The sequence below is a fragment of the Mytilus edulis genome, chromosome 3 (assembly GCF_963676685.1).
Source record: "Mytilus edulis chromosome 3, xbMytEdul2.2, whole genome shotgun sequence".
NCBI lineage: Eukaryota > Metazoa > Mollusca > Bivalvia > Mytilida > Mytilidae > Mytilus > Mytilus edulis.
Window position 1 is genome coordinate 39,198,316 of NC_092346.1, and position 18,514 is coordinate 39,216,829.

At 30.6% G+C, this 18,514-nt stretch overlaps 1 protein-coding gene across 5 annotated transcripts in view; it reads right to left on the reverse strand.

The window, feature by feature from the left end:
- LOC139516495 (1-phosphatidylinositol 4,5-bisphosphate phosphodiesterase beta-1-like) overlaps window positions 1–18,514 on the reverse strand; it is a 91,236-nt gene that overhangs the window by 26,387 nt on the left and 46,335 nt on the right. For all 5 annotated transcript variants that reach the window (XM_071306643.1, XM_071306644.1, XM_071306645.1 and 2 more), the window contains 3 exons: window positions 9,724–9,824; window positions 6,534–6,700; window positions 95–241 (listed from right to left, as the gene is read on the reverse strand). In XM_071306643.1, coding sequence (XP_071162744.1) covers window positions 95–241; window positions 6,534–6,700; window positions 9,724–9,824 — 415 coding nt within the window. The remainder of the gene's footprint in view (window positions 1–94; window positions 242–6,533; window positions 6,701–9,723; window positions 9,825–18,514) is intronic.

Sequence of the window (18,514 nt, forward strand, 5' to 3'; positions counted from 1 at the left end):
ATTATAGTCCATGAAAATCTTGCATAATAATTCAATTCAAGCCCCTACCATTTAGCAGTAAGGGACATATTTTTTGTTCTTCATCATTAAATACCTGTTAAGTACGTATTATGGCTAGAATTGATGAAGTAGTGAGCTAAGGGATGTGTCATTTCTTGACTCAGATCCAACAGTTCTGGAGCTACCACATTGTTCTCTTCTCCCATCAGAAACTTCAGAAATCCCTCTTGGGTCACATTGCCTGTAACCAGAAAAAAAGAAATATGTCAGAGTGAGTTGTCATTTTCATGAATATTTAACATGAAAAATCACTCCTTTTTCATGATCAAGTTAGTATTACTAATGATAACAATATAATAGTAGGAAGAAAGTTGTGAAACAAGCTCTAGGTAGAGAATAATTATGAATATATTGTATTTCTAGATTGTTAATTCAATACATCTGTCAAGAAAAAAAATAAAATCTTAGTGATAATATTATTGCAAATTCTATGTTGCTTAAATGGTGGTCCCTTTCATCTTTTTATAAGTATAAGTTGCAATGGTCATCCTCTTTTTTTAACAGAGAACAACTTAAGAATATGAGACCAAATAAATCCACATCTTTTATAAAAAGAAAAGAATTTAGTGGTTTGAAGTGTAAAATTGCTTGGATTTTTTGGGGGTATTTCCAAAACTTACTAACGCAATTTTACCCTGACTAAACATTCTCCTTTTCAAACCAATAAACCCATAAAACTATTTTATTATAAGATAAATAATTTTTTCGTTACTCCATTTCATGACCTTCATAGGGTTAAAAGATCTGGATTCCAATGTTGCATCTATGTGCAGCCTGTACAGTTAGGTATTTGATCTAAATTCAATATTTTTATCTAACTTGAAAATGCAACTTCCTTATAAAGGCATGGAATATCAAAAATGGATAGTGAAATGCAAGTCCTTCCAAATTCTTGATAGATAATAATAGTCCATCAAAAGTATTCAAAAATTGAAGTGAAGTGTAAGAGGAATAGAGTAGGATTGGGTTTTATCACAAATTGCAGAGAAAATAATTGCAAGTACATTGTAATAGAATTCCGGTGAAAACAATGTGTTTATTCTCACATCACACTTTAATTAAATCCAGAGTTCTTGCTGATTTAACTGGCTTGTCACTTATAAGTTCCTGCAATATTAAACAACCCAATTCAAATTCAAGAAGAAAATTCTTTGACCCCTCTCTATTAAAAGGACCAACAGATTTTTCCATTTGTTGTTTTACTGCTAATTAAAATATGAATCCTTAACTAAATATAACTAAATCCTGACATTCATCAGAAAGGTTAATTTTGAACAGTCCTTGATTGATAGAGAGAATACACAGATTATCAAATTTAATAATACATTGACTTATCCCAAGGCAATATTTCATACTGGACATTAAAATTGCATGACTTTGATAATTCCCTCAAGGCCTTAATCATGCTAACAGATCAATATCTCCCATAATTATTCATCTCTTGCAAACAATGTTTGAAATTTTAGTATATACAGTGAAACCTGACTAAACTGAACCCTTTCGGGACTTGAGATTTTGTTCGGTTTTGGCAGGTATTCGGTTTCATCAGGTTCACAATGCATAAAATGTGATATGATTGGTCTTCAGAACAAGTTTGGATTAGACAGGTTTCTGGTTTATTCAGGGTTCGCTTTAATCAGGTTTCACTGTATACTTTACCTGACGTTGAAGTAGTAATAGCAGATTATATTCAAAGACATTTTACTGGGAAAGCAAGTGGACAAAAAGGATGTGATTTTTTTTTATCTAATCAAGAAAGTTGTTCTTTATTGTTGGGTTGCTATCTCATTGATGCATTCCACATATTTTTAGGGTATTCATTACAACTTAAGTACCAAAATTTGTCAGGTAAAAATGACCATAAGATAGTCAGCTATTGTTTCTGGCCTCTTTGGGTTTCAAGAATAACAGTTGAAGTTTTAATCCAGGAAACCATTAAAATGTTTTAAATTCCAATACAGACCAATTTGCTAAAAATTTATATTTAAATAATAATGACCGCTGTTTGCTACCTGAATTAAATGCACAAAAGTACATGTGTGTCCTCTTTTTTATTGGTAATACAAATCAGACAATAGGATAGTTGGTTAGCATTTCTTTGAATTCTTTTTACACCAATTTTTTACCAGAGAGAAACCATTCCAAAATCATCTTGTCAATAAATGGTAAATAAACCAGTTAGTCACATTTGTGGACCACACAAAAAAAATCTATTTGACCTTGTACCCTTAAACTACAAAGTAATAAACTATTATAACATCCCACTGATATTTGATATCATTTAATATCAAATACTTGTTTTTAAATAATCTACTGATACAGGTCCATTTGTTTTTCTTTCTAAATCTATGATAACAAAAAGAATGATATATAGTGTGTAGAATGTAAATAAAAATATCTAATATTCTTTTTAATAAAGAACCATAAAAATAACTAATCTATAAAAAAAAACCATGAAAATAAAATATGGCAAAATAAAAATGTTATTTATGATGAAAATGAGGAATAAGACCATGCTCCGGTGCTGTATTAAATTCTATACTAATATATGGTGACATTTGACCTTTCAACTTAAAAATTAGATAGAAATTATGAACATTGATAATCAATGCGAATTATTTATCAAACTCACAGCTTACAATACACCCATTTGTCACCATGTATCGCAACTTTCACACACTTAGGTTATGGATATAAGAAGATGTGGTATGAGTGCCAATGACAACTATAAATTCAAGTCACAATTTGTAAAAGAAAGAAAAACCATTACAGGTCAAAGTACAGCCTTTAACAAAGAGCCTTGGCTCACACTGGACAGCAAGCTATAAATGGCCCCAAAATAACTAGTGTAAGACCATTCAAACAGGAAAACTATTGAGAAAGACTTATGAACCATGTTAAATGACAACCACTAAACAACAGGTTCCTTAGGACACTATATGCCTTATAAGACAACAATCCTGCTGTTAATGTGGATGCAATGGGATATCCCATAAAAATGAGGACTGTCATAATTGATTCATAGGAGTATGTTACAAGTCTAAAACTGGTATTGCCTCTTTTTACATTGTTTGAATGTTGTTTGCTTAACTTCCAGTGGCAAATATTTCATGCTTAACAAACTATATAGGAATAAACACAAGAATTGGTAGACTTGGCTGTAAGGTGACCTATAGTTCTGAGTCATTTGGTCTAATGTGGAAAGTTGTCTCATGGCCAATCATACCACTTCATTTAGACTGTACCTCTTATCTAGCATATCAAATATTATAATTTGTTTCTTAATCTAATACAAAGTTTGATTCACAGAGTTCAAACTCAAGACCTTGTAAAATCAGTGTTATTCAAAGTCACGGAAATGGTTGCAAAAGTCTGGTAATATCATCTTAGTTTTGAACAGCTTTTTCGGGGAATGGACTTTTTCAGGGTTTATAGCGATAACTCATGATGGCAAAAATACTATGTATTCAAGAATATGGTGAGGATCAAAGACTGTTCATAGCTTCAAGGAAGAAGGGCTTAAATTGTCCTCAATATCAAGACATTTATTAACCAGATAAAAAAGTGAGGATTGTGACTTCCTGTGAGGTAGGGCAGGATGTATTAAACACAAATTTTTCATCTATTCTAGATGGACAAATCGGGAATGCAGACTATCCTTTAAACCAGATGAGCAAACAGGATGGTGTATTGTAAGACTGTCTAGTCTAAACTCATGCCACATTTAAACATGCCTCTTACCTTCCTCGGCTAAACAATAAATATGATGATGTGAGAAAAAGTGCATAAAAATGAGGTGAATATAAGACAGATTGCACTAAAAAATGAAATGTAAAGATTCACTTTCTTTACAAAAGTTTTTTGATTGAATAACTACAAAGATATAACTTCCAATAAGTGGTTTAAATATGAGAAAAAGATTATTTATTTGTTATATTTATGTTATAAGAAATAGATTTGTATGTCTAGGTTATCCTACATCAGCATCAACTGCACTTTTACAAATAATTTATTTTGTATGCTAATTTTATTTATTTTGTTGTTGTTGACATTACCGATGGCTGTGCATCAAAACTCAAGGACAATTTTTTAGTCATTACTTTTAAGGAAAACTCATAATCTGTTTCAAAATCAAATAAAAAAGTAAAGTACATCATGTGAATTTTAACATAACTCTGTATCATTTCATATGTATCTACCTGAACATTGTTTTCATAATATAAAGTTCCTTCTTTTTGTTTGAGATTTTTAGGCAGAATTATAACAAATAGCATAATATCTTGTTAGTTTTTTCAGAGACCAAATTGCAAATCTTATACTGTACTAGTGTTAATCAACTAAGTTCAATTAATTTGAACCAGATATTATAAATATTTATGTATGGACATTCAAAATATAATTTACAAATTTCTAAAATTTGGTTAAAATTTACATAATTTTAGTTGTAAAATAACTAAAAAACATTAAAATAAATGTAATGCATTAGACAATACTTAAAACTTTAAACACTTATCTGTCAAAATCTAACTCAGCAAATGTTCACAAAATTTAAGGAGACTATATAATACATGTATGCATCTGAATTTATATGAAGTTTAAAAAGGCAATTACTAGACAAATTCAGAATTTTCCTAACCCTGTATAGTCAACATTTCCAATAAACTGCATCTATGCAAAAAATAACATGAGCAGAAAAGACGATTAAAATATGCAATGTAAAATTCACAATGGCATGAAAATTAATAATGATTATTTTCTGTTAGGTAACTTCACATTGGCTTAAAAGTCGCTTTAGCACACAATTCAGTAGTTCTACAAACTATTTTAAAGCTGAATACACACTCAAGATTAGACATCTAACTGCTTCTGTGTAGATTCTATATGTGTAAAACATCAAATCACTACTGCTGAGCAAATCAAAATATTTGTTGAGTCTACTTAATTAACACATGTGCTCAATGTAAATGTACTACTCTTGTACATAATAGATAAATGTGCTATCATGAACCTTTTTTGCATAAAATGTATAGATGTGCTTTAATAAACTGCTTTTGCATAAATGTATGAATGTGCTATTGTGAATTGTTTTTGCATAAACATGTGCTATCATGAATTGCTTTCGCATAATATGTATAAATATGCTATAATGAACTGCTTTTGCATAAAATGTATAAATAACTTTTATGTGCAATTATGAATTGCTTTTTCACAAAATTTATAAATGTGTTATATAATAACTTTTTCACAAAATGTTTAAATGTGTTATAAGGAATTACACATGTACTATCCAAGAAAAATGTATATATGTGCAATTGTAAACTGCTTTTGCACAAAATGTATACAAATGCTATTATGAATTGTGTTTGCATTAAATACATGAATGTGCTATAACAAACTGCTTTTGCACAAAATGTATTAATGTGCTAGAATGAACTGTCTTTGCATGAAATGTATACATATAGATTCTACCACTGCATTGAGTGTGATACGATATTTATCCACTCGAGACAGTTAAATTTTCAAATTTAAAATTTAACTGTCGAGAGTGGATAAATATCGTATTACACGAGATTTGGTGGTAGAATCTGTTTCTCTAATGATTTTCAAACAATACGCAGGCAAACTTATTCCTTCTTTGCGATTGATCTGCAAAAAGATGTGTTCTTTCTATGTGACGTCATCAGGTATGGTCGCCTTTTTTCATGCCGTCATATTAGGAAATTCAGAGGAAAACAAGAAAAGTCGACGTCACAATCGGATTTTAACCAATGAAAAACTGAGATCAAACGAACCACACGTTAATTAAATTTTTTTATACAATGGGTGCAGAAAGGGATAAATTGACGAAGAAGTAGAGAAATATGATATATATATATATATATGCACAAAATGTATAAATGTACCAAAATGAATTGCTTTTATTTTAATTCATACATATGATATAATGAACAACTTTTGCATAAAATGTATCAATGTGCTACATGTATGATGAACTGTCTTTACACAAAGAGTATGAATGTGCTATAATGAACAGCTTTTGCACAAAATGATCAAAAATTCTATTTGAAACTGCTTATCTACTCAGCATGATCTACAGAAGGCTTTTTAAATATTCACGTAAAAATTCACATATATGATATACGGTACTATATACACAAATTTACATTTCACAACTTCACGACTAAACAAACTTTATTGTCTATATATATGATTATTTGTACTATATAGATATAAAATCCATAATGCCATCTCAAAATGACTGCACTTTCAGCTAATACATGTATGTGTATATACCGAACCTATATGCATTTATGATGGAATCAACTAAACTGCTAATCCACATAACAAACATACAAGGTCTATAATAATAACTTTAGCTAAACAGTTGTTTCTAAATATGCTTTCTGGTCAAGTATTTTCAAAAACACAAAGTATATGCTTTTATAAAAATATGTAAATAAGAATTTTCTTACCTCTTTCTGCCATTCCTACTTTTGTTTCATACTTAGATATGTATTCCTGAGCCATTGCCGGTGTACAATGCGGGTACAGAATTTCATTTAGTCTAGGATCCCTTTGTTCTCTATTTAAAAACTGCCAAAACTGATTCACTGTTAAAATTGGCTTTTTCTTTGCACCACTAAAAATGAACAATATAAAAGTTTAATACAAATTCTTATTTGAAAAAGGTTCAATTTTAATAGATAACATGAACCAGTATAAAATAAAAAATGTACTTTTCCAGTTTCAAGCAATTCCTTCGGAGAAAATTCACAAAATTGCAGATGCATTTAAAAAAAAAAATGTATCCTTGTACCCTAATTAAGATTTTGATAAATGTAATTGTGTAGAAGCATGCCTCGTGTGTAAGAGAACAATTCTGTAAAAAAAAATCTTCCAGAATGAAAAGCAATGATAATCAGTACATCATGTTTAAAGGTACTGTGGATTCATTTATTTTTGTGGGTATAAATTTTCATGGTCTGAGGAAAAATTGTATTTCGGTGCTGAGCTGATTTTGTGGTTTTCCAAAAGTCTGCATATAAGCCAAAAGAAATTTTGTATTAAAAATTGGTATTCAACTAATATTCATAAATCCACAGTATATGACATAGGAACCTGTTGATTTGCTTCATAAGTGTTTCTCATATATTGGAAAGATGAGACCTTTGGTGTTCCTGACTGAATTGTCATTTTGGGGCTCCTTAGAGCTTGCTGTTCCGTGTGAGCCAAGGCTATGCGTTAAAGGATGTACTTTGATCTGTAATGGTTTACTTTTTACAAATTGTGACTTGGATGGAGAGTCGTCTCATTGGCACTCATACCACATTTCCTTATTTCTATGTAACAGCATTATAAGTAAAAAAAAAAAAAAAGATCAGCTCAAAATCTATATCTCCCTTTATTCACTCAGGCATAACTGAAAACATGAACTTTTTGATGTGGAATGGGATTGTAATTCATTTCAAAAGGATGGAATGATACCAGAACATAGGTTACACACACTTTAGGCGCGGATCCAGAGGGGAGATTCCTGAGGAATGGAACCCCCCCTTATTTTTGGACGATCAATGCATTTGAATGGAGACATGTAGTTGGTACCCCCCCTTTTGTCCTGGGTTAGGAACCCCCTTTTTAAAATGGCTGGATCTGCCCCTGCACTTAGTGCCCTAGCCACTTAACAGTGGTGCATAAACATAAACATAGATGTCCCACAAATTTTCACTTAAATTTTATGTGTCATAAACACTCTAACTTCATATAAGTAATGTTGTTTTCAAATAAACAATCACATTGATGGACAGTTAATAACTTCAATTTGACCTTGAGTTTATACTGGTTCATGATTTTATCAGATTGTATAACTATATAAACAAGAGAATAAACGAAGAAACATTGTAAATTTATGTAATATATTTTATAATGTATATCAATTTATTTTGAGAAAAGTTTATAACATATACAAAATAGTTTAATATTATGAAATTAAATAAAAGCAACATTTCAGGATCCTGTATTAAAAAAATTAAAACATCTTGAATCAAATAACAGTGGAGTCCAGTTATCAACTTAAACAGGATTTCTTTTTATTATTATATATATTTTTTCTTTATTATCAAAAATGTAATCGTGATCAAGAAATCCCAAAGCAATCATAGATTACTTGTGATAGTGTGATTGTTCACAAAACTATCATGATTACTGGTGATATTGCCACCTTTCACAAAGCTATGATTACTGGTGATATTCTTCACAAAACTATAACAATCTATAATGATTACTCAGGTGATATTTTGGGTGCCCTTCACAAAATAATCTTGATAACAGGTGATATTGTGGCCCTTCATATAACTATAATGATTACTGATGATATTATGGCCCTTCACAAAACTTTCATCATTACTGGTGATGTTGTGATCCTTCACAAACTATCCTTATTACTTGTGATATTGTGATCCTTCACAAACTTTCATGATTACTGGTGATATTGTGACCCTTCACAAACTTTCATGATAACTGGTGATATTGTGACCCTTTACAATACAATCACGATTACTGGTGATATTGTGACCCTTTACAATACAATCATGTTTACTGGTGATATTGTGATCCTTCACAAACTATCCTTATTACTTGTGATATTGTGACCCTTCACAAAATTTTCATGATTACTGGTGATATTGTGACCCTTTACAATACAATCATGATTACTGGTGATATTGTGACCCTTTACAATACAATCATGATTACTGGTGATATTGTGACCCTTCACAAAATTTTCATGATTACTGGTGATATTGTGACCCTTTACAATACAATCATGATTACTGGTGATATTGTGACCCTTTACAATACAATCATGATTACTGGTGATATTGTGACCCTTTACAATACAATCATATTTACTGGTGATATTGTGATCCTTCACAAACTATCCTTATTACTTCTGATATTGTGACCCTTCACAAAATTTTCATGATTACTGGTGATATTGTGACCCTTTACAATACAATCATGATTACTGGTGATATTGTGACCCGTTACAATAAAATCATGATTACTGGTGATATTGTGACCCTTTACAATACAATCATGATTACTGGTGATATTGTGACCCTTTACAATAAAATCATGATTACTGGTGATATTGTGACCCTTTACAATACAATCATGATTACTGGTGATATTGTGACCCTTTACAATACAATCATGATTACTGGTGATATTGTGACCCTTTACAATAAAATCATGATTACTGGTGATATTGTGACCATTCACAAAATTTTCATGATAACAGGTGACATTTTCTTCACAAAACTAATACTAGTGATTCTGATTCTAATGGATTGAATGTTGGTGTTTAACCTCACTTGAACCACTATTGCCTATATAGTTATGGTCAGATTGTATTGGTGGAGAAAGAAACAGAGAGATCACTGACATAAGGCTGTAAAACTGATAAACCTGATATGTGTAGGGTTCAAACTCAGAACCTCATAGTTTACAGGCTAGTGAAACTTTTTTTAAAATTAGCTCTCTCAACTCTCCACCATTTTTACCTTTACAAATTATGACCCCCACCTCCCTTTTCCTAGAATTATGGATCTCCCCACATGACACCAACATTATGACCATCAATCATATCTTAGCCATTTAACATACCTTTCATCAAACACTTTATCAACTTCAGTTCGTCCCACCAATTGTCGGTAAAAGTGAAAGAACATGTCAAAGCTGAATGTATTGGGATCTATCGTTTCGTGCTGCAAAGAGATACATAAAATCATACTTTAGACATTAATCGAGGGCAGGTATATCAACATTATATTACACAATATGAAATTATCACTAACTATTGACGAAAATTATATTGCAGTGTTAATTCATGCAAAAATAAGTTTTGTGAAAATTGTTACAGAAATTAGCATTGTTCTATATTATGTGTCATTTAACTGAAACTGAACTAAAAGTAGGTCAAGTAAAAGTTCAAATCAATGATGATAAACTGAAGAATCTAAATAATTAAACGCTACAGAACAACATATAAAGGATTAGCAGGAGTTGGTCACAGGGGAATCGTTAGGTCCTGACAAATCTGATCCTTTCTAAAAATAACCAGACCTAAAAATGTAGTCACCAGAAAATATAGGATTTTCTTTTTTCTTTCCATAAATTCAGTAAAAGACAATTCAGTTCCTTTGCATTATTTTGCTGCAAATGGTCCACAAATGTGTAAAAAATAATTTGAATTTACTTCAATTTAAAGACAGTGCCTAAAATAAAAACACATTGTTTAATCTGGATCAAAGAATTTCTTTGGATATATTTGAAATTCTTATATGACACTTCAATACATAGATAAAAATACTGTTATTTCAACCCTTGGTTGATACGGTATTTGGCATATCAAGTATTTATAGGTTTTCATATGTCCCCTAAAATTTAGATTTTCTTTCTGTGAGAGGTACAAGATAACAGGATTTTTTCTCAACCCTGTTATCTGACATTTACCTGCTTTGCAAATTCTCCTCCCACCCTTTTGAAAGTATATTTATTTTCAAATAAAAAAGAGACATTCCAGTAGAATGACATGCAAATATTAAAGCAAAAAAATACAAATATTTAAATTAAAAAAACATCACAGAATGTTAACCTGTATATTAAAAGAGAAAAATGAAAAAAAGTTTAGTAGATCAAAGAATATTCAATAAGAGATCGTATGTTTAGACATGCATTAAAACTGAAGTTCTTGTTTGACAAAATAAGATAACCTGGAATCTATTTGTTACAACAAGGATTATTGGACAATAAATTTGTTACGAAAAGGATTATTGGATAATAAAATATAAACGATTTCTAGTTATTACTTCACCTATTATTAAATATACATATGGTTTATTGGTATTTCTCCTGCCAATTAAGGACCTAATGAGTTACAATTACTAAGGATATCCTATATATTATTTCTCTCATGTTTAATACAGCTGAAATTGATATCTCATTTAGACATTGTTGTATTGTAGTAAAATCGTTTTGACATTTACTGGCTTGTAAGCCATGAGTAGGTTTTTAATCAAATCTTTTGTAAGAATACACTTTCGGCAAATAACAAGTTCACGATTGAATGTATTACAGAAATTTTAATATCATTCTTTTGTTTACTTTTCTGAAATCTAACCCTGAGAAAAATCGTAACACTCAGGTCATCGCCATCCAAAAATGCAATACTTAACTCTATTATGTTACCTTGAAGAAAATTGAAAAAAATATTAAAGTTGAAATATTAAAACTTTAATATCATACCAAAGTATCTCAAAGCTTTATGTTGAAATAATCTTCGATATTTACTCTATGTCAAATATGACAACATAGAGCCTTCTCTTAAATTCACATCAAAAGTATTTGCGATAAATTCATGTCCAGCTTTTTGACTAACTATTTCAGTGTACTACAACTGGGATTTCATGAAATTTTTTGTACTTTCCAATGAATTTACTCCTACATTTAAAACAGACAGGAAGATGGTCGCTGACTAAAGTCATGTGACAATATTACTTCTAATGGTGATATCCAAGAGTATTATCAATGTTTACAATTCGATGATATTTCTACGTTTATTTTACTTAGGACAGCAAAAGTTTATGAAAGGCTTTACCATATTTTCGCATATTCTTTCTTAACTTTTTTCTTAGAAACCAACTGTTAAATCATTACATGGTAGCCTTGAATGCATAACACCTTTTCCAAAATTGAACTTTTCTGAAATTATGTTGTATTATGGGAAATTTACATATACTATCTAATTGGTTCAAAAGTTATTTTTCAAAGCTGCTAAGGTAACACAATGCAAATTACATATCAAGGACAGAAGTTGAATTTTGAAATGGTTCAAGGGTGAATAGCATAATCTCATTGTATGGTGGGTCAAAGTGGACATTAAATATAGGGGTAGTAGATTACATTCGTGCAATAAGGTTGCCTGTTACTAAGGTACTTAAGTGTTCTTTCTAAAAGGTTGATATATACCATAGATATATACCATAGTTTGTGGAAATGGATAGTTGGGCAATATGTTTGCATAAAAATATTTTCCCTAAATCATGAAATTTCCTTTTACCCGGTGTCATATGGTATTTTGAACCCCCTAAAAATTGAACCCGGGGTCAAAATACCATGCGGTAAAATGACCCCGGGGTCATTATACCGCATGGTATTTTGACCCCGGGGTCATTTTTCACATATGGTATTTTGAACCCCCCTGCGGTATATTGAACCCCCCTGTTTTTGATAAATAATATTGCAGATAATCTAATTTAAAATTTATTGGCTATTAATTTTTTTAATTTGAGGTCTTTGGTAGGGGGTTCAATATACCGCAGGGGGGTCAAAATACCATGGCTAAGTAAAATTTTCTAAATATCTTTTCCAGCATATTTAATACATACAAACTACTCATTGGAGTATTATAACCATCTTAAGGAGTTAGAATAGCTAGAATGTTTGAAATTTAAGGTCTATAGTAGGGGGTTCAATATACCGTAGGGGGGTCAACATACCATGGCTAAGTAAAATTTTCAAAATATCTTTTCCAGCATATTTAATACATACAAACTACTCATTGGAGTATTATAACCATGTTAAGGAGTTAGAAAAGCTAGAATTTTTGAAATTCAAGGTCTATAGTAGGGGGTTCAATATACCGCAGGGGGGGGCAAAATACCATGGCTAAGTAAAATTTTTAAAATATATTTTTCCAGCATATTTAATACATACAAACTAGTCATTGGAGTATTATAACTATGTTAAAGAGCTAGAATAGCTAGAATTTTTGAAATTCAAGGTCTATAGTAGGGGGTTCAAGATACCGTAGGGGGGTCAAAATACCATAGCTAAGTAAAATTTTCAAAATATATTTTCCAGCATATTTAATACATAAAAACTACTTATTGGAGTATTATAACTATCTTCAGGAGTTAGAATAGATTGAATTTTTGAAATTTAAGGTCTATAGTAGGGGTTTACAATATACCGCAGGGGGGTCAAAATACCATGGCAAGGTAAAATTTTCAAAATATCTTTTCCAGCATATTTAATACATATATACAAACTACTCATTGGAGTATTATAACCATGTTAAGGAGTTAGAATAGCTAGAATTTTTCAAATTCAAGGTCTATAGTAGGGGGTTCAATATACCCCAGGGGGTCAAAATACCATGGCTAAGTAAAATTTTTAAAATATATTTTCCAGCATATTTAATACATACAAACTACTCATTGGAGTATTATAACCATGTTTAGGAGTTAGAAAAGCTAGAATTTTTGAAATTCAAGGTCTATAGTAGGGGGTTCAATATATCGCAGGGGGGTCAAAATACCATGGCTAAGTAAAATTTTTAAAATATATTTACCAGCATATTTAATACATACAAACTACTCATTGGAGTATTATAACTATGTTAAAGAGCTAGAATAGCTAGAATTTTTGAAATTCAAGGTCTATAGTAGGGGGTTCAATATACCGCAGGGGGGTCAAAATACCATAGCTAAGTAAAATTTTCAAAATATATTTTCCAGCATATTTAATACATACAAACTACTTATTGGAGTATTATAACTATCTTCAGGAGTTAGAATAGCTAGAATTTTTCAAATTCAAGGTCTATAGTAGGGGGTTCAATATACCGCAGGGGTGTCAAAATACCATGGCTAAGTAAAATTTTTAAAATATATTTTCCAGCATATTAAATACATACAAACTACTTATTGGAGTATTATAACTATCTTCAGGAGTTAGAATAGATTGAATTTTTGAAATTTAAGGTCTATAGTAGGGGTTTCAATATACCGCAGGGGGGTCAAAATACCATGGCAAGGTAAACTTTTCAAAATATCTTTTCCAGCATATTTAATACATACAAACTACTCATTGGAGTATTATAACCATGTTAAGGAGTTAGAATAGCTAGAATTTTTCAAATTCAAGGTCTATAGTAGGGGGTTCAATATACCGCAGGGGGGTCAAAATACCATGGCTAAGTAAAATTTTTAAAATATATTTTCCAGCATATTTAATACATACAAACTACTTATTGGAGTATTATAACTATCTTCAGGAGTTAGAATAGATTAAATTTTTGAAATTCAAGGTCTATTGTAGGGGGTTCAATATACCGCAGGGGGGTCAAAATACCATGGCTAAGTAAAATTTTCAAAATATCTTTTCCAGCATATTTAATACATACAAACTACTTAATGGAGTATTAAGGAGTTAGAAAAGCTAGAATTTTTGAAATTCAAGGTCTATAGTAGGGGGTTCAATATACCGCAGGGGGGTCAAAATACCATAGCTAAGTAAAATTTTCAAAATATATTTTCCAGCATATTTAATACATACTAACTACTTATTGGAGTATTATAACTATCTTCAGGAGTTAGAATAGATTGAATTTTTGAAATTCAAGGTCTATAGTAGGGGTTTCAATATACTGCAGGGGGGTCAAAATACCATGGCAAGGTAAAATTTTCAAAATATATTTTCCAGCATATTAAATACATACAAACTACTCATTGGAGTATTATAACCATGTTAAGGAGTTAGAAAAGCTAGAATTTTTGAAATTCAAGGTCTATAGTAGGGGGTTCAATATACCGCAGGGGGGTCAAAATACCATGGCTAAGTAAAATTTTTAAAATATATTTTCCAGCATATTTAATACATACAAACTACTCATTGGAGTATTATAACTATGTTAAAGAGCTAGAATAGCTAGAATTTTTGAAATTCAAGGTCTATAGTAGGGGGTTCAATATACCGCAGGGGGGTCAAAATACCATAGCTAAGTAAAATTTTCAAAATATATTTTCCAGCATATTTAATACATACAAACTACTTATTGGAGTATTATAACTATCTTCAGGAGTTAGAATAGATTGAATTTTTGAAATTTAAGGTCTATAGTAGGGGTTTTAATATACCGCAGGGGGGTCAAAATACCATGGCAAGGTAAAATTTTCAAAATATCTTTTCCAGCATATTTAATACATACAAACTACTTATTGGAGTATTATAACCATGTTAAGGAGTTAGAATAGCTAGAATTTTTCAAATTCAAGGTCTATAGTAGGGGGTTCAATATACCGCAGGGGGGGTCAAAATACCATAGCTAAGTAAAATTTTCAAAATATATTTTCCAGCATATTTAATACATACTAACTACTTATTGGAGTATTATAACTATCTTCAGGAGTTAGAATAGATTGAATTTTTGAAATTCAAGGTCTATAGTAGGGGTTTCAATATACTGCAGGGGGGTCAAAATACCATGGCAAGGTAAAATTTTCAAAATATCTTTTCCAGCATATTAAATACATACAAACTACTCATTGGAGTAGTTTAACCATGTTAAGGAGTTAGAAAAGCTAGAATTTTTGAAATTCAAGGTCTATAGTAGGGGTTCAATATACCGCAGGGGGGTCAAAATACCATGGCTAAGTAAAATTTTTAAAATATATTTTCCAGCATATTTAATACATACAAACTACTCATTGGAGTATTATAACTATGTTAAAGAGCTAGAATAGCTAGAATTTTTGAAATTTAAGGTCTATAGTAGGGGTTTCAATATACCGCAGGGGGGTCAAAATACCATGGCAAGGTAAAATTTTCAAAATATCTTTTCCAGCATATTTAATGCATACAAACTACTTATTGGAGTATTATAACTATGTTAAAGAGCTAGAATAGCTAGAATTTTTGAAATTTAAGGTCTATAGTAGGGGTTTCAATATACCGCAGGGGGGTCAAAATACCATGGCTAAGTAAAATTTTAAAATATATTTTCCAGCATATTTGATACATACAAACTACTTATTGGAGTATTATAACTATCTTCAGGAGTTAGAATAGATTGATTTTTTGAAATTCAAGGTCTATAGTGGGGGGTTCAATATACCGCAGGGGGGTCAAAATACCATGGCTTAGTAAAATTTCAAAATTTCTTTTCTATCATGTTTAATACATACAAACTACTTATTGGAGTATTATAACTATGTTAAGGAGTTAGAATAGCTAGAATTTTTGAAATTCAAGGTCTATGGTAGGGGGGTCAATATACAGCAAGGGGGTCAAAATACCATGGCTAAGTAAAATTTTCAAAATATCTTTTCCAGTATGTTAAATACATGCAAACTACTAATTGGAGTATGATTACTATGTTAAGGAATAAGAATAGCTTGAATTTTTCAAATTCAAGGTCTATAGTAGGGGGTTCAATATACCGCAGGGGGGTCAAAATACCATGGCTAAGTAAAATTTTCAAAATATCTTTTCCAGTATGTTTAATACATGCAAACTACTAATTGGAGTATGATTATTATGTCAAGGAGACATAACAGCTAAAATTTTGAAATTTAAGGTCTATAGTAGGGGTTCAATATACTGCAGGGGGGTCAAAATACCATGGCTAAGTAAAATTTTCAAAATTTCTTTTCCAGCATGTTTAATACATACAAACTACTTATTGGAGTATTATAACTATGTTCAGGAGCTAGAATAGATGGAATTTTTGAAATTCAAGGTCTATAGTAGGGGGTTCAATATACCGCAGTGGGTCAAAATACCATGGCTAAGTTAAATTTTCAAAATATATTTTCCAGCATATTTAATACATACAAACTACTCATTGGAGTATTATTACCATGTTAAGGAGAAAGAATAGCTAGAATTTTTGAAATTTAAGGTCTATAGTAGGGGGTTCAATATACAGCAGGGGGGTCAAACAAAATACCATGGCAAAGTAAAATTTTCAAAATATCTTTTCCAGCATATTTAATACATACAAACTACTTATTGGAGTATTTTAACTATGTTAAAGAGCTAGAATAGCTAGAATTTTTGAAATTCAAGGTCTATAGTAGGGGGTTCAATATACTGCAGGGGGGTCAAAATACCATAGCTAAGTAAAATTTTCAAAATAAATTTTCCAGCATATTTAATACATACAAACTACTTATTGGCGTATTATAACTATGTTTAAGAGCTAGAATACTATGTTAAGGAATTAGAATAGCTTGAATTTTTGAAATTCAAAGTCTATGGTAGTGGGTCAAATATACTGCAGTGGGGTCAAAATACCATGGCTAAGTAAAATTTTCAAAATTTATTTTCCAGCATGTTTAATACATACAAACTACTCATTGGAGTATTATTACCATGTTAAGGAGTTAGAATGTCTAGAATTTTCTAACTCCTTTACATAGTAATAATACTCCAATAAGTAGTTTGTATGTATTAAACATGATGGAAAATAAATTTTGAAAATTTTACTTAGCCATGGTATTTTGACCCCACTGCAGTATATTGAACCCCCTACCATAGACCTTGAATTTCAAAAATTCAAGCTATTCTAATTCTTTAACATAGTAATCATACTCCAATAAGTAGTTTGCATGTATTTAACATACTGGAAAAGATATTTTGAAAATTTTACTTAGCCATGGTATTTTGACCCCCCTGCGGTATATTGAACCCCCTACTATAGACCTTGAATTTCAAAAATTCAAGCTATTCTAATTCCTTAACATAGTAATCATACTCCAATAAGTAGTTTGCATGTATTTAACATACTGGAAAAGATATTTTGAAAATTTTACTTAGCCATGGTATTTTGACCCCCCTGCAGTATATTGAACCCCCTACTATAGACCTTGAATTTCAAAAATTCAATCTATTCTAACTCCTTAACATAGTTATAATACTCCAATAAGTAGTTTGTATGTATTAAACATGATAGAAAAGAAATTTTGAAATTTTACTTAGCCATGGTATTTTGACCCCCCTGCGGTATATTGTACCCCCTACTATAGACCTTGAATTTCAAAAATTCAATCTATTCTAGCTCCTTAACATAGTTATAATACTCCAATAAGTAGTTTGTATGTATTAAACATGCTAAAAAATAAATTTTGAAAATTTTACTTAGCCATGGTATTTTGACCCCCTTGCTGTATATTGAACCCCCTACCATATATAGACCTTGAATTTCAAAAATTCTAGCTATTCTAACTCCTTAACATAGTTATAATACTCCAATAAGTAGTTTGTATGTATTAAACATGATAGAAAAGAAATTTTGAAATTTTACTAAGCCATGGTATTTTGACCCCCCCTGCAGTATATTGAACCCCCTACTATAGACCTTGAATTTCAAAAATTCAATCTATTCTAGCTCCTTAACATAGTTATAATACTCCAATAAGTAGTTTGTATGTATTAAACATGCTGGAAAAGAAATTTTGAAAATTTTACTTAGCCATGGTATTTTGACCCCCCTGCAGTATATTGAACCCCTACTATAGACCTTAAATTTCAAAATTTTAGCTGTTATGTCTCCTTGACATAATAATCATACTCCAATTAGTAGTTTGCATGTATTAAACATACTGGAAAAGAT